General features: G+C 47.8%; 1 protein-coding gene and 1 long non-coding RNA gene across 5 annotated transcripts in view; one reads left to right on the plus strand and one right to left on the minus strand.

The window, feature by feature from the left end:
• The window catches only part of GABPB2 (GA binding protein transcription factor subunit beta 2), a 27,959-nt gene extending 14,082 nt beyond the window's left edge, over positions 1-13,877 (minus strand). Inside the window, exons 1-4 of one of the 4 annotated variants that reach the window (XM_053277745.1) lie at positions 13,863-13,877; positions 8,446-8,585; positions 5,466-5,633; positions 2,883-3,077 (exon numbers count right to left, since the gene is read on the minus strand). In XM_053277745.1, the coding sequence (XP_053133720.1) occupies positions 2,883-3,077; positions 5,466-5,633; positions 8,446-8,559 (477 nt within the window). In that variant the 5' untranslated portion in view covers positions 8,560-8,585; positions 13,863-13,877. Of the gene's footprint in view, positions 1-2,882; positions 3,078-5,179; positions 5,634-8,365; positions 8,586-12,260; positions 12,519-13,862 lie in introns of those variants that run through there. The other 3 variants (XM_053277744.1, XM_053277746.1, XM_053277747.1) reach the window with 3 other exon arrangements.
• On the plus strand, positions 12,596-23,282 carry LOC128337125 (uncharacterized). Its single transcript, XR_008312184.1, has 4 exons — positions 12,596-13,025; positions 14,974-15,045; positions 19,753-19,894; positions 20,530-23,282. It is a non-coding gene; the product is annotated as an uncharacterized LOC128337125 (long non-coding RNA).
• Positions 23,283-23,650: the final 368 nt, after the last annotated feature.

A 23,650-nucleotide genomic window follows, 5' to 3' on the forward strand; every position in this document is an offset into this window, starting at 1 on the left:
GGGATGAGCCAATGATGTAACTTTGAAGAGGTGCCCATCAAAACCCTTGATAGAACTACTGAGAAACCCTTCCCAGCACAGGATGCTCTGGACGCACCTGCACACTCCAACTGTCCTCACAATCAGTCTGGGATAAAATAGGCAATTCACACACCTTCCTACTCAGGAGGAGGGAAGATCAGACACAATGCATTCCAAAAAGGTTGTTTGGGATCCCCTGTTCAGCAGAGCAGGACAAAAGTCAAGTGCCCTCAAGGCATGTTTTGGGATAGACGTATCCCTAATTCCGTGACCCCAGTCACCTTAAGTGGCGAAGCGGGGGAAATGCTTGACTAACAAGCAGAAGGTTGCCAGTTTGAATCCCTGCTGGTACTATGTCGGCAGCAGCGATCTAGGAAGATGCTGAAAGGCATCATCTCATACTGCGTGGGAGGAGGCAATGGTCAACCCCTCCTGTATGAAAGAAAAACCACAGGGCTCTGTGGGCACCAGGAGTCGTCACCAATTCGACGGCACACTTTTACCTTTACCTAATTCCATGACCCAGTGTGCTTCCTCATGTTACAACTGGGACTCCCACTGTGAAACTCCAGCAGACCACCTTGGTGTTCTCCTCTTCAGGGCAGGTGATATAGCTTCTTGCCCGGCTTCTTCAGGGCTGAACCTATCCCTTTTTTTTATTTCTGAAACCTTGCCCCTCTATCTTAAAAGTACCTCTCTAGTCCACCTGGGATTATTTATTTATTTATTTATTTATTTTATTTATATACCGCCCTTCCAAAATGGCTCAGGGCGTTTCACAATTTACACATAATTTGGAACTTTAAGCTTAATGTGCCTTACAACTGTCTATTTTTAAACATATTTGCATTGCTTTTATGTTAGAACCACCTAGTACATTATATTTGTTTCCATAAACTCATTTTTGTTAATTAAAATCTCTCTCTCAAGCCGATTTTCATATGCTTGCACAAATTAAGGTTGATTGGAACTGTCTCCCCTTTTGAGCTAAATTCCCCACATTTGCCCAAACTGGGGGTACCGACCAAACACCCTCGAGGCAGTTTAATCAACAATACCTAATACTGTGCGATGCAGAAATCTGTACATAATTCATACAGTGCATATATCAGAGTTAACATGTAGCAGCAAATACAGACCATGACATCTAAAGTTTTCTAGGTTTGTTATCATTTTTGTTCACGTGCGGCTTGTTCATCTGGGGCTTTTGGTTTGGAAAAGAGGCAACTATGGGGAGGCATGTATAAAATTATGCATGAAGTAAAGAGAGTAGACGGAGAGAGATTTCTCTCCTCTCTCATGCAACACAAGAATCATGGACTTGAAGGCCGGGAAATTTAGGACCAACACAAGGAAGTGCTTTTTCACGCAGCACATAATTCATCTATGGAATTCTCTGCCATGGGATGTGGTGATGGCCACTAGCCTGGATGGCTTTAAAAAGGGCTTAGACACATTGACACAGGTCTTTCAATGGCTACTAGTCTGGTGGCTATTCTGTAGGTCACCTCCATCCTCAGAGGCAAGACGCCTCTAAATGCCAGTAGCGGGGAAGCAACAGCAGGCGAGAGGTGCTATGTACATTTTCCAGACAACTTCATGCATTTCATATAAAATAATAGATCCATATACTAAAGATTTCCAAGCACCCAGGCCCAACTCTGTTTTCCACCTTTATTTCATCTGAACCCAAAACTCTGAGGGTGGCTTGCAATTCAAAACAATGAAACATGATAACATTTGGTAAATACAAAAAATACCAAGCAAATTCTTGAGTGGATGCAAAGAACTGTAGGGCTTGTATGTGCTTTAGTCAGGGGTCCCCAGATGTTGTTGGGACTATGGCTGAAGGCTCAGGGTGACGGGAGTTGAAGTCCAACATCATCTGGTGACCAAGGTTGGGAACCCCTGGTTTAAACAGATGTCTGATGGGAGCTGTAGTCCAACATCTGGGGACTCCAGAGCGTAAGAACTGCCCTGCTGGATCAGACCTAAGGCCTCTCTAGTCCAGCACTCTGTTTCCCACAGGGGCCACCAGATACCTTGGGAAGCCCACCACCAGGAGATGAAGGTATGCTCCCCCTCCTGCCACTGCGTCCCTGCAACTGGTATTCGGTGGCATCCTGCCTCTGAACATGGAGGTAGCCTACAGCCAGCAAGACTAGCAGCCACTAATCGATTTGTCCACCGTGAGTTGGTCTTTACAAGGCTGAGAACCTCTGGTTTAATCAGATGCCTCCTGGGATGTTGAGAATCGCAGTCCTACATATGGGGAGGCTGGGAACCCCCTGGAGAGCTGGTCTTGTGGCAGCAAGCAGGAACTTGTCCCCTTTGCTAAGCAGGGCCTGCCCTGGTTTGCATCTGAATGGGATACCACATGTGTGAGGACTGTTAAGATATTCCTCTTCGGGGATGGAGCCACTCCGGGAAGAGGACCTGCCTGTTGGCCTGCAGAGGGTTCCAAGATCCCCTGGCATCTTCAGTATAGGGCTGAGAGAGACGCCTGCCTGCAACCTTGGAGAAGCCGCTGCCAGCTAGACCAAGGGTCTGACTCACTATAAGGCAGCTTCCTATGTTTCTATGGTGGAAATGGCTGTCTGCTTAAGCAGGCATGAGTTACATGTGTTGAATCACAGGGGCTGTCGCCATGCCGTGGCTTGCCCACTCCTTATTCGGGAAGAGGGCTGCAGAGCAGAGCCTTCCCGGTTCCTCCCACCAGAAGGACAACCAAATGCTCTGCTTTTAAAGCAGGAGATTCTGAAAGCAGCAGGTCTGGCCTAGCCCGAGTGGGTCGTGCAAGAAGCCGGACACCCTGGCTGCTACCTGGAAGTCAAACCCCAAAGGCGAACCCAACAGCCCACCTGCAGGATCAACAAGGTCTCTGGGTTGTTCTTGTCCAAAGCGATGTCGAACGCGGATTTGTCGAACTTGCTGGAAGCGTGGACGTCGGCGCCGTACTTGACGAGCAGCTCCACGACGTCGCGGTGGCCGCGCTCCGTCGCCCAGTGCAAGGCCGTCATCTTCAGCATGTCCCTGGCATCCACGTCAGCCCCGTTCTGATGGGCAGAGAAGAGAAGCTTTGGATCAGAATGAACTGCTCTTCAACCATGCCAAGACAATGAGCGGCACATGCCATCCAGGGCACTCTGAAGGGCTGGGAGAAGTGTGTGCAACTTTGTTTGGTAGCTTAAACCTTGAACAAAACTGTCCAACTGCCAGAAGACCGCTATACCAGGCTGTTCCCAAATACCCCTGCTAACTGGGCAAAGAGGCACCTTTTAAAGTGGTGATTCTCTTTATTTAGCAGGAGGAGGGGAACTGGCCCTATCCACCTCCAGCCCAGGACCTCCAGAGACTCTTGCTGGTATCTACCTTGTGTTACCTTTTAGATTGTGAGCCCTTTGGGGAGAGAGATCCATCTTAATTATTTTTTATTTCTCTGTGTAAACTGCCCTGATTCATTTTTTTGCAGGGTGGTATAGAAATCGAATGGATAAATAAATAAAATAAAATAAAATGCCATAATGAAGTCAGGATTAGCGATAGGCAAAGGTGACAGTACACCTTCTGAAGTTGAGGAACCATGTGTATCTTCTAAAGTGGTATTTTCAAGTTCATATCTCGTTTGATCTCCACAACTAACTTGTGAATGATGACCTAAATATTGATGAATGGATAACCACGGCTTGGGCATAGCAGTCACAGTGGCCCAGCTGGCATTTGCCCAGTTTCAGCTGGTGCAACCATGACCATTTCTGGCTAACGTAGACTTAGGCATCCCAATCCACACCCTTGTCACTTCCCGGTTAGACTACTGCACTCTACATGGGGTTGCCCTTGAAGACCCCTCAGAAGCGCCAACTGGTATGGATGCCACAGAAAGAGCTACAATGGGCGCTCAGCACCTGGAGAGTACGACACCAGTCCTGCATCAGCTTCATTGATTGCCACCAGGCGTCCAGGCCAATTCAGGCCACTATCACTCTTAAAAGTCAGTATTGTCTACCCAGACCGGCAGCAGCTTCTCCAAGGTTGCAGGCAGGAGTCTCTCTCAGCCCTGTCTTGGAGATGCTGCCAGGGAGGGAACTTGGTTGGAACCTTCTGCCCTTCCCAGAGCAGCTCTATCCCCAAAGAGGATGGAGCATCTTACAGTGCTCACACTTCTAGGACCCTGCTTAGCAAAGTCATGCATGTTACCACAAACCCAGGAGCAGACGTCCTCTGTGCCACTCCCACTTTAAGGAATTCCCTCTCTCCCGAGGTGTGGCAAATACCCTCCCTTCCTGTATTTAGACAGAGGCTGATCACTCTCCTGTCCGTTTCAAATAGCTGCTGGTGCTCCAGATATAGTGATTTTGCCACTGGCAAGTATGACGCTTGCCACTTCTGGTATTGCTTTTACCACTACTTCTATGAATATTTATATACGACTTTTCAAGAAAAGTTCCCAGAGTGGTTTACATAGAAAAATAAATACGGCATAAATAAGGCAGTCCCCTGTCCCCAAAGGACTCACACACTAAAAAAAGAAACATAAGATAGACACCAGCAACAGCCAGTGGAGGGATGTTGTGCTGGGGATGGATCCATGGAATTTTTAAATATATGGTTCTAATAGCGTTGTTGCAAGCTGCTTTGACTTACAAGAACATAATAATACCGAGTCAGACTAATGGTCCATCTAGCTCAGCATCGTCTACACTGATTGGCAGCAGCTTCTCCCAAGTTGCAGGCAGGAGTCTCTCCCAGCCCTACCTGGAAATGCTGCCAGGGACTGAAGCCGGGACCTTCGGCATGCAAAGCAGATCCTCCCCCACTGAGCTCCGGCCTCATCCTTTAAAGGGAATATCTTAGAGCAGAAAGTGCTCACCCACCCAAATGCAAACCAAGGTGGATGCTGCTTTGCAAAGGAGACAACGCGGTGTAGTGGTTAGAGTGCCGGACTAGGACCGGGGAGACCCGAGTTCCAATCCCCATTCAGCCATGAGACTTGCTGGGTGACTCTGGGCCAGTCACTTCTCTCTCAGCCTAGCCTACTTCACAGGGTTGTTGTGAAAGAGAAACTCAAGGATGTAGTACACCACTCTGGGCTCCTTGGAGGAAGAGCGGGATATAAATGTAAAAATAATAAATAATAATAATAATAATTCATGCTCACTCCGGCAAGACCAGCTCTCCTCCCTCCGAGATTTCCCTTCGAGGTATAGGTAAGGCAGGGTATAGATTCTCGCAGACCGATGTAAATAAACTTGCAAATAACTGTTGCTCTGGCTACCTTGCCATTCTTTTTAAACTGTGAGCCCTTTGGGGGGACAGGAAGCCATCTTCTCCTGGTCATTCTTACTTTTTCTATGTCAACCGCTTTGAGAATGCAATGCCTAGCGTTCGACTCCAAGCAGGCCAAATCCAGCGGCTGGTTTTCTCCTTCGCGGAAACGCGCTCACCCTGATCAGAAGCTCCACGATGCGCGAGTGGCCGTCAGCAGCCGCCATGTGCAGCGGGGTCCTGTCCACCTTGGTCCGAGCGTCCCGGCTCACCCCGGCCCGGAGCAAGACTTCGGCGGTGGAGTAGTGACCATACTGAGCGGCCAGGTGAAGCGGGGAGGTTCCCAGCTGTGGGACAAACCAAGCAGAAAACTTACAGGCCAGTCAGCATGTGACATCGCACACACCTACAAAAAGACAACTTCTGTCTGGATGCTGCCCTTGAGGGAGCCTCCACCCAGGTTCGCTCCTTAAATGAACACAGGCAGAGTCATCCACACAAAGACATGTAGTCAGGCACGGAGACACGATGCAGTGCCTGGACTCTTCACAAGTCAGGGGCTTCTCCAAGGTCCCTGCGCCCTGTGCTAGATGCCGGCTTGCGTCTATTCCTGCCGACGACGCCTTTTGCGCCGCACAGCTTTCTCTCTCAGGATAGATCTCCCCATCTCCGGAGGCATGCAAGTCAGGTAGACCAGCTCATTAGGAGAGGAGAGCTGGTCCTGTGGTAGGAAGCATGACTTGTCCCCTCTGCTAAGCAGGGTCTACCCTGGTTGCATTTGAATGGGAGACTAGAAGTGTGAGCACTGCAAGAGATTCCCTTCAGGGAAGAGCAGAAGGTACCAAGTTCCCTCCCTGGCAGCACCTCCAAGATAGGGCTGAGAGAGATTCCTGCCTGCAACCTTGGAGAAGCCGCTGCCAATCTGTGAAGACAATCCTGAGCTAGATAGACCAATGGTCTGACTCAGTATATGGCAGCTTCCTATGTTCCTATGTTCCTATTTGAGTGCCCTGGGAAACCTTGGTGAAACCTTGCAACCTGGGAGAAGCTGCTGCCAGTCTGTGTAGACAATACTGAGCTAGAGAATACTGGCAAAGAGGCAGCTTTTAATGTGGTGATTCTCTTTATTTAGCAGGGGGGGAGTAACTGGCCCTATCCACCCCCAGCACAGCATCCCTCCAGTGACTGTTGCTGGTGTCTATCTTGTGTTTCTTTTTAGATTGTGAGCCCTTCGGGGACAGGGAGCCATCTGATTTATTATTTCTCTGTGTAATCCCTGAGCCATTTCTGGAAGGGCGGTCTAGAAATCAAATCAAATCAAATCAAATCAAATCAAATCAATCAATCAATAAACACAGTATATGGCAGCTTCCTATGTTCTAAAGGTTCAGATCATACAGTCCTATATATTCTAGCTCAGTGATCTTCACTATTTTTCAAACGGGTGCCACTCTGGCAAAAAGAGGGGGCCTTCAATATGAGCACTTATTTCCCACTGTGCTGATCTCCAGACAGGACTGTGCTTTCCTCACTGCCAGGAGCGTCCTCAAAGAGAAATGGAGCCCACGCGTAAGAGTTCTGTGGGGAAAGCTCTGGGAAGGGCTACATTTCCCAGCCCTCTGTGCACGCCAGGGGCTCAAGAGGGCTCTGTTTCCCTTCAAGGACGACCCCCCCACCAAGCTCTGGGCCAAACACTACAATGCACAGTGAGAACGGTAGTCTCCACAGGACGCCAGGGGGCTGTGTAGAGTATCCATCTTATTTATTTATTATTTCTATATGTAAACTGCTTTGGAAAGTGTTGTCGAAAGGCAGTCGTTGACGCTGTTGTTAGTCAAAGCTGCACGCAGGCCCAATAAACTAAGGCGGAGAGCTGCACTTAGGGTTGATGCCCCCCCCGCCCCAGGCCTTACAATGAAGAACATTGTTCTAGTGTGAGGATACAAAATATGAATATAGTGAATATAGGAAGCTGCCATATACCAAGTCTGTGAATACAGGAAGGCGCCTTTTACAGAGTCAGACTCTTGGTCCATCTAACTCAGTACTGACTACCCTGACTGGCAGCGGCTTCTCCAAGTTTGCAGGCAGGAGTCTCTCTCAGCCCTAGCTTGGGGATGCCAGAGAACTTAGGACCTTCTGCATGCAAGCAGGCAGGTGCTCTTCCCAGAGTGGCCCCATCCCCTAAGGGATGCTCACACATGTAAGATTCAAATGCAAACCAGGGCAGACCCTGCTTAGCAAAGGGGACAGTTCATGCCTGCTACCACAAGAGAGATCCAACCTCCAGTAGAGTTTGAACTCCGGGTGGGGGGGGATGCAGGGCATGGAACCTTTGGCAGAAACACTGGCCTGAGCTCTGGAGTTCAACTGGCCTACAGCCGCGTTTAATGCCACTGCAGTGGTGACCTTCTGTGATTCTCTTCCTCATGTTACCCCCAATAATAGGTCCCTGAAGGTCCCCCAGCCCACAGAGACATCTTTTCAGGGGGCAGCAGAGGGAAGGGAGGCTTGCCCTTAATCGCCCCTCACTTCACAAGAGCAAAACTTTCTCCCACTCATGAGACTTCACATTCAGCACATCATATTGGATGCGTGGATTTTTATTTTTATTTTAATAAGGTAGTGCTTTGCATAGAAAATGATATGGCACACCCATACTGGGGAAAGTACATAAATACAACTATTATTAGCAGTAGTGAAATATAGCGCAGTGTGGAGTAGCCACCAGATTTAGAGCAGGTTTTTCCGAAAACAGAAGCCCTGAACACCAAACGAGCCTCCATGCTTTGAGGACTCTCCACTGTGCCCCGGCCATGCGTCGGAATGCTCTCCCTGAATCCTGCTCTTTTTTCAAAAGTCATTCAAGCCTCTTCTTTTTCTTTTAAGCTGACTCATCAATTTCATTGTACAGATGATTTTCTTGTATGTATTAAATGTCTGTATTTTTGCACACCACTTTGAGATTTTTATTAACACTATGCTTTCTTCTCTGGACTGACACTTTGAGGGACATGCGACTGAAATAGCTTTTATGGGATGCAGTCTAGAGATCCAAGACTCACAGGTGCAGACTCACGTAAAAAGTTCTATATATTTCATTTGCTGCGATTCAGTGAAAGGCCCTTTTCCCTGTTCCCTTCTCCTCTCCGTACGCACCCAGTCAGTCGTAAAAGGAGCACCATTAGCCATCAAAGTCCTGACTTCATCATCTTGGCCTTTACGAGCTGCTTCTAACAACCTCTTCCCCAGGTCCACCAGTGACATCTTCATACATGGGAATTTATGTTTTCAAAAAGCTGTATGGGGCAGAGGAGACGAAGAGAAATTTTTCAGAATGGCTTTCTTAATTAGAATAGCTAAAATATATATTTAATACACACTCACACTCACAATCATTATTAATTAATTATAATTATTATGAATATTTATATAACACTTTTTTTAAAGTGTCAAAGCAATGTATGCAGGAAAATAAATAATAACTAAAATGGTTCGTCCCCAAAGGGCTCACAGTGTTCCCTATAACAGGGGTTCCCAGATTTTTTTACAATAACTCCCATCATCCCCAGCCAAAGGCCACTGCAACTGGGGGTGATGGGAGTTGTAGTCAACAACATTTGGTAATCTCTGTTACAGGGATTCACAACATTAAAAACTCATAACATTAAAGGGTATTCTCCCATGGACTACTTAATTTAAGGGCTTTATTCATCTCAACTAAACAGTACCAAACCCAGGTTTTAAATTATCCAATCCTGTTTAGATTGTATTAGTTAATTCCCAGCTGCCAAACTCGCCTCATTCTTTGAAAATCTATAATCTAGATGAGAAGGAGTACAGCAGGCTCTTAGCTTGATAGCCCTGAGGAGAGAGAAAGAGTGAGAGTGTGTGTGTGTGTGTGTGTGTGTGTGTGTGTGTGTGAGAGAGAGAGAGAGAGAGAGAGAGAGAGAGAGAGAGAGAGAGAGAGAGATACCATCATTCCCCCCCCCCCCACTACTATTTCCCCATGCTCATGGAGGTGTAAAACCTACAAACAATTAAACAAACATACTCAACCATGCAATTTAAAACCTACAATTACAAATGGAGAACAGAAACATTTAACTTAGAAACAGTTTGTTTCAAGCAGCTAGTTAAATGCTTGGATAAATGCTTGGGGCGCTTGGAAGGAGCCTCTCCAAATCAATTCATTGTCACAGCAAAATAGAACGCTACGCGAAAAGGTCAAAGGGGTTTTAGGCCTCTGTACTTGCACGCCTTTGAAATTATGGTTGCTTTTATTTTATTTATTTATTTAAAAATTATTTAAAATATTTCTATACCGGCCAAAACTTGCATCTATGGGCAGTTTACAATTAAAATAATTTAAAACATCATAAGAACATAAGAACAGCCCTGCTGGATCAGGCACAAGGCCCATCTAGTCCAGCATCCTGTTTCGGACAGTGGTCCATCAAATCATTTAACAATTAAAACATTTAATATTTTAAAACATTTAAAACTGTATTAATTTTTTTTTTGAACCATAGATCTAGAAGCACCCCTAGACTGCATACCTGTTCCTTCTGGGGAAGAGTGACCCCATCCAGAACTGGCAGATCAAACTCATCTCCCGAGTTTTGACCCCGCACAATAATCTTAACTAGATTCAGCTTCAGTTTGTTATCCTTCATCCAGCCCATTACTGCCTCCAGGCAGGCATTTAGGGAGGTTATGCCATCTCCCGATGATGCTGACATGGAGAAATAGATTTGGGTGTCATCAGCATATTGATAACACCCTGCACCAAATCTCCTGAGGATCTCTCCCAGCGGTTTCATGTAGATGTTAAAGAACATCAGAAACAATATGGAGCCCTGAGGGACACCACAGGAAAGTTCAGATTTTGAAGAACAATAGTCTCCAAGAGACTCCATCTGAAATCTGCCTGTGAGGTAGGAACAGAACCAGTGCAAAGCAGTGCCTCCCACCCCCAGTCCCCTCAGACATTCCAGAAGGATACTAAAGCCGCAGAGAGACCCAAAAGTACCAACAGAGTCACACTCCTTCTGTCAGTTCCCAACTGGAGATCATCCATCAAGCCAACCAAAGCAGTCTCCACCCCATAGCCCGCCCAAAAGCCAGTTTGAAAGGGGTCTAGATAAGGGATTCTCAATGTTGGGTCTCCAGATGTTATTGGACTTCAACTCCCATAATGCCCAACCAAAGGCCTCTGGGGCTGGGGATTATGGAAGTCCAATACCATCTGGGGACCCAACGTTGAGACTCCCTGGTCTACATGACCAGTTTCCTCCAAGACCGCCTGGAGCTGGGAGGCCACCACCCTCTCAATCACCTTGCCCAGCCATGGAAGATTGAAGACAGGCCTGTAATTGCTGAACTCTGAGGAATAAGGCAGGCTTCTTAAGAAGCGGTCTAATGATTGCCTCCTTAAGACAATGAGGCATACTGCCCTCCCTCAGAGAAGCATTTATGATATCTACCAGGCCCTCTACAACAGCTTCACTGCCAGATTTTATAAGCCATGTTGGGCAAGGATGAAGAGGGCAGGTGGTAGGCCACACCATTTCTAGCAACTTGTCCTCAGGGGTCACAAACTGAAACGGATCCAGGGTGACCACATAAGGGGAGCTGCTGCTGGACACCTCGGCATCAGCTTCCATAACAATTGTGGAGTTTGAACCAAAGTTGGTCCAAATACAAGATATTTTGTCCACAAAAAACTCGTTTAAAAGGCCACAGCGAGTAATTGTTGGTTCCAAGTACTGATTCAAGGGGGAAGGGGCACACATTAGCCCCTTCACAGCCCTGAACAACTCCGCCAGACGTGAACAACTCCGCAAGGACGTGATACGGGAAGAAAAGAATCGCTTCTTTGCTATACGTATCGCCTGAGCACAGAGCTTCAAATGCTCTCTATATAATAATCTGTTGGATTCGAGTCGAGTCTTCCTCCACTGGCACTCTAGTCATCTACCTTGCCACTTCAGCCCCTGTAGTTCTTCCGTATACCAAGGGGCCAATTTCAAAGCGGGTTGGAGAGGATGCTTAGGAGCCATCCGTATCCACTGCCCTGGTGAGTTATTCCAGTTCTCCACCAGAGTGTCGACAAGGGTCACCAGCAGAAACAGCACTAAATCCCTCCAAGGCATCCTGGAATCCTATAGGATCCAGTAACCTACTAATGAGCCCTCCGCCCCTGTAGAAGTGGGACGTGGTATTTTTAAATATATGCGTATGTGAGATAGACAGTGTCTATGTGCAATTATATACATTGCAGTACCTCCCATTCTCGTCCTTATTGATGAGCCATTTTTGGAGGGGCAGTATATTAATCACATAAATCATAATAATAATCAGAGCAACTGGGGAAGCTGAAAAGTTCTGCTTTACAGAACAATACTTCTATTATGCTAATCTCCACCAATAAAGAGGAAATTTTAATCCATCCTTGGGTCCAAAAACCAGGTTCAATACCTGCCTGAGACTGCAATTTTCATCTCCGTGAGAAAAGGGATACCTTTTAAACCTCTTCTGTTTGTGAGGTTGTGAGCCCCTTTAAGCAGCAAACCTTTCCCTCTGTTCATTTTGCTTTGAGAACTTTGGGGAGTGTGTGTGTGTTGAAAAGCAATATATTTCCAACAATAATAAAATACTGTTTCTTATATAATATTTCCATTAAATAATAATAAATAGAAGTAATGTCTGCCAACGTCTATGGGCGTGAATGCAAACAATAATAATGCGCCTAAGCAGGCTCTGCTCCTCTCGGGCCCATCACCGCCTAGACAAGAGCTTTGGAGTCAGGAGGCATCCTAAATGGGGCTTCCATGGAAATTAATAGGGTGAATTAGAAATGCATGCTTTAAATAAATTATTAATAAATTATTAATAAATAATAATAACCAGCCCCTCCTCTTTCTCGCAAGGCAAGCCAGCCCCCTCCCAGCTGCCCCCCACCCCAGACTCACCCCTCAGAGGCGGGGGGGGCGGCGGAGGCCTCCGACGGGGGGGGCTCCAGTTTGGCAGCGGGGGGGCCTTTTTTGTTTGTTCTTTTGAAACTTTCGCTTTAAAAAAAATCTGACAGAGGGGGACTTTGCTGTTTTGTGTTTGTTGTGGGGCCCTCCCCCGCGCCCGCCCCCAGCGCCGGGGGGGGGGAGGCAAAATGGCGGAAGCGGGGGAGGGCTCCGTCTTGTCCGTCAAGACGGAGGCATCAAGCGAACGAGAGGGGAGGTTACGCACTAGAGCGGCGCTTCCGGCCGTGGCGTATCGTGTTTCCGGTCAAAGGGAAAGGCAAGGGTGGTGACGCTCTACCCTCCCACCCAGCATCTCGAAGGCAGAACACTACCGGGGCGCTCTAGGCTTAGCTAACTCTGTGGTGAAGCCTTTCCCGTTGGAAATTAAAGAGGCAACTCGAGTGACTAGAGAGGGGGAAATGACTCCCTTCTTCTCTCCTCCTTCGCAGCAAGTCATGAGGGACACGGTGAACTCCCAGTGCGATTCCTTCCTTTACTGGAGGATTCCGGAACTGGGCCTTTCCCGGTTGGAATGTCAGCTTGACCGATGCGGTCAAGATTCTAGTCCTCAAGAAGATGCTGAGGATGTCCAGCTGGATTATGGCCGCTGGTGGCAGCCAGGCCAAAGGAAGGAGCCTTGAGGTTTCACCTTAGCAAGAACACCCGCTTCCTCGGTTTGTTGTGCTAGTTTAAAAGAAGCAGAAAAAAGCCTGGTCTCGAGTGAGTCCTAAATGAAGTCAATGAAACTTGCTGGTAAACCCAAGTCGAACAATTTGCCAGGGGGTGGCCGGCTTGCTCCCTCTGAAGGAGGCAAAGGATCCAACAACAGGAGGATGTTCTCTCTCTCGCTGCACCGGTGTTAACACAACCTTCCTAGCTTTGCTATACTATGTTATGTGAGAAAACCCACAGAGGCTGAGGGCCTAGACTAATCTGGTCATCATTATTATTATTATCACTAGCCAACCCCGTACAGAGCATCTGTGCTCTCTTTGGGGCTGGCTGTATCCCCCTCCCTCCCTTCTGCCCCACACTCTTGCCCCTCTTCCCCTCCCTTGCCACTCTCCCTTGCCCCTCCCCTCTCTCTCTTGCCCCCTCCACCCTCTCTCTCTGGCCCCCTCCCCTCCCACCCTCTCTTGCCCTCCCCCCCCCTCCCAGGCCTCTTTCACCCTCCTGCCCCAGTCTCTCCTGCTCTTCCCCCTGCCCCACTCTCTCTTGCCCTCCCCGCCCCCTCCTTTTTGCCTGCCCCACCCCACTCTCTTTCTCTCCCCCTCCCCTTGCATTTCATTTCACAGTACCTCCGCCCGGGCAGCGAACACGGAAGCCCCGCCGCCTCGTTCCCTCCCACCCCAGCCTCCCGTGGGCTTCTGGCCTCGGCGGCCGGTTCCACCACCACCTGGCCTTAATCTGCCTCTGCCGCCGGGCCGAGTGCCGCCTTTGCGGCCAGGCCCGTTGCCACCGCTTGCTGGCCTCTGCAGCCGGCCTCCTCTCCCCCACCCTCTTGCCCAGGCTGCCGGCCAAGTCCCGCTGCTGTGGCCGGGCCCGCCGCCGCCTCACCCAGGCCCGCTGCCTCGCCTCCGCAGCCGGGCCTGGCCACCGTGGCCACCCGCAGCCTGGCCTGCCGCCGGTCAAATTCTCCTGGGTGCGCTGCGCCAGCCAATCAGGCGCCTCCGCAGCCCAGCCAATCAGCTGGGCTGCCGGGACGCATTTTCCCTGGCACACCCAGGAGAATTATATATATATAGATTATCATTATCTACATTTCATATCCCACTCTTCCTCCAAGGAGCCCAGAGCGGTGTACTACATACTTAAGTTTCTCCTCACAACAACCCTGTGAAGTTGGTTAGGCTGAGAGAGAGAAGTGACTGGCCCAGAGTCACCCAGCAAGTCTCTTGGCTGAATGGGGATTGGAACTCGGGTCTCCCCAGTCCTCGTCCAGCACTCTAACCACTACACCACGCTGGCTGTTCAGTGGCTTCTCGCATTCATCTGATTAGGGCACAAGACCAGCTTGAGAGGGTCATTTCGTGGGAATCACAGGTTTTTTTGTTTTTTGTTTTTTATTTACACTATCACATCATAACACGGTACATTTAACAATCATCTTTTCCAAATATCACAAGAAAATCCAAAATCAGATCTGGTACTGTTAATATAATAAATATAATCTGTCCAAATACAGTGGAACTGTGATTCTACTCTTACAGCCTGCATTAACCTAAGCTTTTCTAAGAGCACAGTTGACCACACATTTTTATACCACTGCTCAATTGTTAATTGATCCAGATATTCGCATTGTTGAACAATTAGGTTTTCCGCGGCCAAGATTTAAAAATTTACAAGTTCCTTATTTTTTAACTTGGCATTAGTTAAAAAATAGTTAGTTAACAGCCAACAACCTGGATGGCTTTAAGAGGGTGGGCCACTGTGTGAAACAGGATGCTGGACTAGATGGGCCTTGGGCCCGATCCAGCAGGGCTGTTCTTATGTGCTACAGAAATTGATGTTGGGATAAGCAATGATTGTCATCTACAATCATCTGCAAATGGGGACCGTTTTCTGTTCATGGCATGCTGCAATTGAGCGAGGCAGTGGTGATGCAGTGTGATGCAGTGGTTACAAACAGGGACACAGCACAAGTGTGATGATTTGTTGCCTTCAACAGGTCTTGGCAGTGAATGCTGTGGCCGCCACAGCATGTCTGACCGGAGAATGAGAAAAATTCAGTATGGAGCAGGTAAGACCAAAAGATCTCCTTTGCTTTCCCAATGTGATAATTCCACCGCTGCTGTGAAGTACCAAAGCACTCATTTCCTCCCATACAGCTAGCTGTGTTGTTGAGTAGATCTCGTCATCCACTGCATGAAAGTATTTGCTGTACTGCTTTGCTGCTCCATGTGGTCCAAACTATGGCCATGACCAGCAGGGTACCTAGAGAGCGTGGTGTTGCACAACTGGAGGACTGTACCGGAAGCTATCAGATGTATGCTTGCTGCGTCAGAAAAGCTCACCCTTGGAGTTAAAAATGGGTGTGTGTGTGTAGTGGAATTTGTTGTGGCCCAGCCAAGGAGAAAATATGGTCCCTGAAAACTGATGGGACCCCAGTCCAGGTCTGGGACACAGGACTGGCACATTCAAACCGTACTCTCTTTGCATTCAAACAGTACTTCTTGTCAACCTACAGAATGACAGCTCTTCACATGCTCAAGTAACTTGACAGATGCAGCTTGGTTGCACAAAAGTGGCACAGTTGATGAAGCTTGCCCATGTTCCTTCAGGACTAAACGTTTTCAGACAAATCCTGTCAGCCAGTGCCAAGATGACTAAATAGCCAAGCCTCTAATAGCTAAATCTGTTTCCAAATCAAATCAAATCTTTATTGTTATGGTCATTCGACCAGCAAAACACAAAGTACAAAAATCTGTTTCCAAGATTTACGACGGGGTTCCTGGGGCAATCAGGTGTGGACCGCACCGGTCTCTTCACATACTGTGAAGTTCTGTACACCCAGGCTGTGCTGATGGGACAAAGGGATCGTTCCCAAAAAGATTTAAAATGTTCTGCCACCACAAAGGCTCTTTTAATACAATTTGAACCTTTCAAATAGTTCAAAAGGCTATAAAGAAAAAGAATCACCTTGTTCAAAAACCCATTTCAAACATCTTCAAACCATTTCAAACGTAATGTTTAAAAACAGAATTATATGTTTCAACAATTAAATTTTCGAACCATTTTTTAAAAGATAATGCACCAAGTAGAAGGAGAAATATCTGTTTATGTTTATGCAACTTGTTATTCGAGAGTAAGAGTTTCTGATAGATTTATCTTCTCGGTATGGGCCACTGAGTGGTTACAAACAGGGAGACTGAGCATGAGCAAACAGAAAAAAATGGCAATCTAGTGTATCATAAAACCCTACAGGAAAGGAAGCGTTGTCAAATATGAGAAAGTGTTACTGCAGGGGAAGCCTCGTTCGGCATTAGAGCAGGGAGTGATGTGAAATTTGTAGCCTTTCAGGGCTGCTCAACTTCGACCCGCCTACAGATGTTGGCCTACAACTCCCATGATCCCTGACAGCTGGCCACTGTGGCTGAGGACGCTGGGAGCTGTCGTCCAAAAACAGCTGGGGGGTTTCTGGATTCCAGAAGGATGCAGTTCATCACATCCTTCTTAACAGTAAACAGCAGAAATGGTACAAAGCAGGACATTTTGGGCTTCTCTGCCTTCCTCAGCTGCCCTGGTGAGAAGAATGAGTGATCCACGGCTTGTGGCAATTGCAGCACAGAGGAGCAATTGCAGCAAGAAGCCATCAGGACAATTTAGAGCATGTGGCATTAATGTATCGTCTGTATGTCTAGAATTTTGCTTCTTTCCTCCCTCAAAGGTTATTTTTTTTGTCCCTCACCCCTTGTTTGTTTGTTTGTTTGTTTGTACAGGTGACAACAAACGATTGTTGAAAAGATTCTGTGACAGTAGATACATCAGAAAGATTATAATTAATCAGAAATAGAATGCTTGGCAGCAGGTAGCTCTAATTTTTGTGTCAAATTGTGGGTGCACAATATTTCCCACAGCCTATGAGTAAGAGTTTGCGTGTGTGTGTGTGTGTGTGTGAGAGAGAGAGAGAGAGAGAGAGAGAATTCTCTCTCTGTCTACACACACAAACACACACACACCTCTATCATTATATTCTGTCAATATTATATAAAATACATTTATATTAGATTCTGTTCCACCTGCCACATGCTGGTAGGTTGAGGAATATTTTTACACTCTCATTCTCCTCAGCAGAGGCCGATATTGTGTGGAGGAAAAAAGTAATGTTTATTATATATACGTGTGTGTGTGTGTGTGTTTTAATTAAAAAAGTAAGTTCTCACTTTTGAGATGCAATATACAAAGTATAGCCGGAATCCTGCCCAATTAAAGAGATCTCACTGATATGAATTTTAATTGATGAGAGGCGCCATTCTGGTCTCCTTGTTCAGTGCTTTAGTGCCATCCCAGAAAAGCAGTGCTCCTCTGAAGGCAGCAGTTGTGTTGCAAATGCGTTTAGGACTCAATCTAAGTTTTCTTTCCTACTACAAGCATGAAAACTTCTTGGGCTGGATGTCCTGCGTCCTCCATGATTGACATTAAGCACCAACCATATGAAGAGGCACAGGACAAGCTCTTGTTTTATCCTAAGTGGGGATTTTTCTGAGTTTGAACGGCTTCATATATCTGGCCTAAAAAATCTCGATATGTGTACTGGATGCAATGAGAACAGCTCTGCTGGATCAGCCCCAAGGCCCATCTAGTCCAGCATCCTGTTTCCCACAGAGGCCCATCTGAGAAGCCCATAGGCAAGAGGTGAGGGCCTGCTGTTGCTCCCTTGCAACTGGTATTCAGAGGCATCTTGCCTCTGATGCTGGAGGTGACCTATAGCCACCGTAGTCCTATCCAAACTGTCTGTGTTGCCACCTGGGTCACTATGACCTCTCTGAGGTCATATAGCTAAAGGCGCAAGATGGGACGAAATCCCATAATCCAACATAATCGCCAACCATGTGGAGCACAGAAAAGGTGCTGTCTTTTTGCCCTATCCGTGCTACAAACCTTTCAGTGTCATGGCATCCCCGCCACCCCACTCCCCAAATATTCCGGGAACCGTGGTTCGGTGAAGGTGATAAGAACTCTCCTGGTTTTCCCTTTGCAGGGCTACAAAGAAGGAATGGCCACCAAACCTTGAGGCCAGCGTGGTGTAGTGGTTAGAGTGCTGGGCTAGGACTGGGGAGACCCGAGTTCAAATCCCCCTTCAGCCATGAGACTTGCTGGGTGACTCTGGGCCAGTCACTTCTCTCTCAGCCTAACCAACTTCACAGGGTTGTTGTGAGGAGAAACTCAAGTATGTAGTACACTGCTCTGGGCTCCTTGGAGGAAGAGCGGGATATTAAAAATCTGTAAGTAAATAAATAAATAAATGTGTACACAAAATATATATGTAGGAAATCATAAAATAAAGAAAACTCCGTGGGATAGCAGTTAATAAGCCAATTTACCTCTGTAATGCGCTCAGACGCGTAACCAGGGTGGGGCAGGCAGGGCACATGCCCTGGGCGCCACATGAAGGGGGCGCAAGATGGCTGCCCCCCCCCACCAAAATCACAAGCCCCAGTGGGTGCCGGTGCTGCTCACCGCTACAGCTGGCCGGCATTGGGCGCCCGGGCTGCGGCGCCACCAGTGGACCTCGCACCCGTGCCCCTCCCACTCGCACAGGCGCAGCCGCTGAAAAGCGCACTCGCGAGATCTCCAAGCTGTGGGCAGGCGCTCCCATTGGCCGGCAAAGTGCGCGCCCCCCGAGCTGTTGAATCCAGCGCATGGCCTCCCTGCACAACCACGTGGCCCTGGAGACTAAGAAGCTGCCTGCTGGGCGTTCTGCGTTCCTTAGCCCTGTGAGTTTGTTTGTGTCCCCCCCCCGGCTTCCTCCACGCTGCTTCCCGGCCCAGGCACCTTCCTTAGAGATGTGCTCCTTCCTTAGCCCTGTGTGTGTGTGTGTGTGTGTTCGTTCCCCAGCTTCCCCCACGCTGCTTCCCCGGGCGCCTTCCTTAGAGTTGTGCTTCTCCCTTAGCCGTGTGTGTGTGTGTGTGTGTCCCCTTCCCCCACGCTGCTTTCCCCAGGCGCTTTCCTTAGTGTTGCGCCTGTGTGTGTGTTTGTTCCGCCCGCCCCCCACTTCCCCCCCATTGCTTCAAGTCTGATGTTTGGAAAAAATTGCTTAGTTGGTTCCAAGTGCTCGTAAAGAATTCTAGGAGACTGGCATCAGTGTTCAAAGGCAGCGTGAGTGCAACACACAGGCACAGTTCCTGGCCCTTCCCAGCTTTTGGTGAGCTACAAGTCTCTTTCTCCCCTTTTTAAAAGGAGTGTAGACTTCAGTGGTCCCTCTGATATGCAGCAACCGGAAGGGCGTCCCACAGTTCCTGACTTGTCAAACAAGGACTGCAGGGGTTCAAATGGGCTCAGAAGCTTATTTCTTTGCCCTTCATTTGGGAAGCCCTTCAACTAGAGCAGGGGTTCCCAACCTGCGGCGCTCCAGATGTTGCTGGACTACAACTCCCATCATCCCCAGCTACAGTTTTTGTGGCTGGGATGATGGGAGTTGTCATTCAGCAACGTCTGACAGGTTGGGAACCCCTGAATTATGTTAAAGTTATCTGAAAGATGGGTGTCAGATTGGATGGGGGGGTGCAATTTCAGTGCTTGCCCTAGACCAGGCCTGCTCAACTTAGGCCCCGTCAGCTGTTTTTGGACTACAACTCCCATAATCCCCAGCCACAGTGGCCAATAGCCAGGAATTATGGGAGTTGTAGGCCAACATCTGCAGAAGGGCCAAAGTTGAGCAGCCCTGCCCTAGACGCTATGTTCCCTAGATACGCCTCTGAATGCGGTTATGGCTTTTGTGTTCTAGCCTCTTAGGTTGAGTGAGGCCATGAAGCAGCCCTTCCTCCCAATGTGCGTGGTGCAGATTGAAAACCAGAAGCTTGTGAGTCGGGTTGCGAACCTGCCAGGATCTTCTCCCTGGAGTCTCGGGAATCCACATCAACCTCCAGGTGACTTCTGAAAGCAATCTTGGGCATTTTAATGGTTTGATATTGTGAACAATATGGCGGGGTGGTGGTGGTGGAATCTTGTCAGACTGTCCTACTTGTGAAGCACAGTGAAACTGGAGACCTGGAAAGAAGACCCTGTTGAGCTTGACTCTAGTCTGGCACTGTGAAGAGACATGAGAGGTGTAGAAAAGATTCCAGTTCTACTTTCAAGAATTCTGTGCCTAGCCTTCCAGGCGAAGGTTTTTGTTCAGAGTGCAGCACTTCGCATTCTTGCGGACTGCCTTTCGGCACAGCGGCACCACATATATCATCGTTTATGACCAGCATTCTAGTGACCGTTGCCAGTTCAACATCCTTTATCGTGTGGGGCTTGTTTAGCCCTTATCACTGTATTCATTTATTGTCATAATATGGGTGCCTGTGGGTATTTGTTATTACATGTTTAATTTGGTTACTACCTGCATTGTGCCTCTGTTATCATTGCCTTTGTTCATGGGTTTTGTGATATAGTTTTTGCCTCAAACTGCTGCATGGCAGGAATCTCTGCTAGTCGTCTTGCTTAAAGACAAACCAAATAATCCTATATTAAACAGAACTGCAAGAAAAAAATAAATGGGTGATATTCTCCTTTACAGGAAACAGTTTCCCTCTGTTGGGAAGAAAAGCTGTGTACAGAAGTTGGTCCGATGATGCCTCCCAGCTGTGATTTCCAAGAAATGACCCTCTCAAGCCGGTCTTGTGCCCTAATCGTATGAATGAGAGAAGCCACTGAACAGTGTCTGGATTTGTCACTACAGGGAATTGCTAACCCCTGCTAACTTGGCCAAGAGGCACCTTTTAATGTTTTGATTCTCTCTATTTAGCAGGGGGAGAGTAACTGGCTGTATCCACCCCCAGCACAGCATCCCTCCAGTGACTCTTGCTGGTGTCTATCTTATGTTTCTTTTTCGATTATGTAAATAAGATTGTGAGCCCTTTGGCAGGGGCGTATCTAGGGTAGGGCAGGCAGGGCACGTGCCCCGGGTGCCACTTGAAGGGGGGCACCATTTTTTAAAATGAAAAAAAATTTTTTTTTCATGGCCACCGAAAACAAAATGGCCACCACACATGCTCAAATGGCCTCTGCAAGGCCCTAGTATCTGGGGAAAGTAAATTCTCCATTTATTTTTAAAACTTATGTAATAGTGATGCTACAATGCATAGTAGAGAATTAGACAGGCACTTCTGTTTAGTTTTCCAAGTACACCTCCACATAGAATTTGGGTATTTCATGAGCCCCAGCATGCTGAAATTAGTAGTTTTCGAGCATTTCTTGGTCTTGCTACGTCCACTGCTAAATAGTTTTTGAAATATTAAAAGATTAACGAGCTTGACTTGTATTTTTGAGCTGATATTATGGTAAAGTTATCTGAAAAATGGGTGTCAGATGTTTGGACAGGGGGTGCAATTTCAGTGCTTGCCCTAGGCGCTGTTTTCCCTAGATACGCCTCTGCCCTTTGGGGACAGGATTCCATCTTATTTGTTTGTTATTTCTCTGTGTAAACCTCCCTGAGCCATTTTTTGAAGGGCTGTATAGAAATCAAATGAATGAATGAATGAATGGTCTAGCAATAATGACCAGATGAGCCTAGGCCCTCAGCCTCGCTCTGGGCTTTCTCATATAACATAGTATAGCAAAACTGTGTTAACACCAGTGCAGCAAGAGAGAGAACATCCTCCTGTTGTTGGAGCCTTTGCCTCCTTCAGAGGGAGCGAGCCGGCCACCCCCTGGCAAATTGTTCGACTTGGGTTAACCAGCAAGTTTAATGGACTTCATTTAGGACACAGCCGAGACCAGGCTTTTCTCTGCTGCTTTTAAACTAGCACAACAAACCGAGGAAGAGGGTGTTCTTGCTCATTCCGGCCGCGTTAAGTCTTCACTGTGCTTATTCTGTATGCGTTGGAGCGTTGCGTGGAGTCCCTGCTGCCTCTTGTGGTTTGGGGGATCCAGTGACTACAGTCCCCCCCCCAAAAAAAATCCATTCTATTGTTAGGGCTCTCGCCCTGCGCCCCAACGGCTACGAATCAGGTCTGATCTGACACCATACTCCATTTCCCCTTAGAGCCGGCCAGGAATGGTCATCATCCCCCCCCGCCCCCTTTTCCAGGTTTCCAAAGTCATTCTTCAGACTCTTCACACACCTCACTGGTGTGTGCAACAACCACAATAATTGGTGTGTGCAATAACCACAATAATTGCTCTTAACATGCACCTTTTTTTTTTTTTTGCAGTTTAATCTTGAATACATCTGAGTGCTGTCCTTTGAACCTTGCTGGGAATCATCTTGTTAAACTCCCTCCCCACAGAAAACCCGCCTGATACTTGTGCTGTTATCCTTTTCCGTTCTAGCAGCTGGCTTTAATCGCTCTGACCTTTTTGCCCCTGAAAACTCTACCTTTTCTTAACTGTAAGCCGCTTTAGATTCCCCCCCCCTTTAAATTGAGAAGTGGTATACACATTTAGGCTAATGTCGCCTACACTGACTGGCAGCAGCTTTAATATCGCACACACTGACCGGCAGCAGCTCTCCAGGGTTTCCGACAAGGGTCTTTCCCAGTCCCATCTGGAGCAGCTTCGAGGGCCTGGGGCTGCCTAGCAAATCACCGAAATGTCTTTTGTCCTGGACCTCCCTCTGGCCATCCTATTTGATCTGTATGTGGGGGGCGGCTTTCCTCTTCTCTTTCCCCCGGACAGCAGAAGAGCATCCGAGAGAAGAGAGCAGGGGTGGGGGGGATGCATTGAATAAGTGTTGAGTGAATGCCCACCCGTCATATACTGCTTCTGAACCATCCAGAACTGATAGAGAAACGGGCCTTTTTCTCCTAGAAGAGGCTACAGGCAAAGGGATAGGGAAATAAAGACAGGAACAGAATGGGCCAAAATACTGGCAGGCCAGATTTTGCCTGGGAGCCGCTTGTTGCTAACTATTCCTGTGGCTGTTCCTTGCAATCAATGCAATTCATTCCACACATATGCCTGGTGACCAGGGGTGTATCTAGGGTGGGGCAGGCAGGGCACGTGCCCCGGGCACCACTTGAAGGGGGCACCATTTCTTAAAATTAATTTTTTTTAAAAGCCTGCCAAAAACAAAATGGCCACCGCGCATGCTCAAATGGCCTCTGTGAGGCCCTAGGCCATACCAGGCCTCACAGAGGCCACTTGAGCATGCATGGTGGCCATTTTGTTTTCAGCTGCCATTTTTTTAAAAAAAAAAAATTTTAAAAATGGCCACTGCACATGCTCAAATGGTCCCTGTGAGGCCCTAGAGGCCAGGAGGGGGGACCTTTGCAGACTCCCAGCCACGGCCTTTAGGAAGCCCCCCGAAGGGGCTACAGGTAATTTTTTTTTTTTAAAAAAATTAATATATATAAGTCACTGTACACATATTCAGATATGTGACTTGTATGTGACCTTCAGACTTGTATTTTTCAGCTGATATTATGGTAAGGTTATCTGAAAGATGGGTGTCAGATGTTTGGACAGGGGGCGCAATTTTCCTAGGCGCTATTTTCCCTAGATACGCCTCTGCTGGTGACATCATTTATGGGCAGGGAAAAAGCCCCTTGTCCTTCAGGCAGGCTGCAAGTGAGGGCTCTTAGATTACCATCTCTCGGCAGGTGCTTGTTCTTACTCCGCCCCCTTGTGGACAGATACATTCATGGCGATTCGAACTGCATTTTCCGATGCTTATGAGACAGAACGGGAACCGAGGGTGT

The sequence above is a fragment of the Hemicordylus capensis genome, chromosome 14 (genome assembly GCF_027244095.1).
Source record: "Hemicordylus capensis ecotype Gifberg chromosome 14, rHemCap1.1.pri, whole genome shotgun sequence".
Taxonomy (NCBI): Eukaryota; Metazoa; Chordata; class Lepidosauria; order Squamata; family Cordylidae; genus Hemicordylus; species Hemicordylus capensis.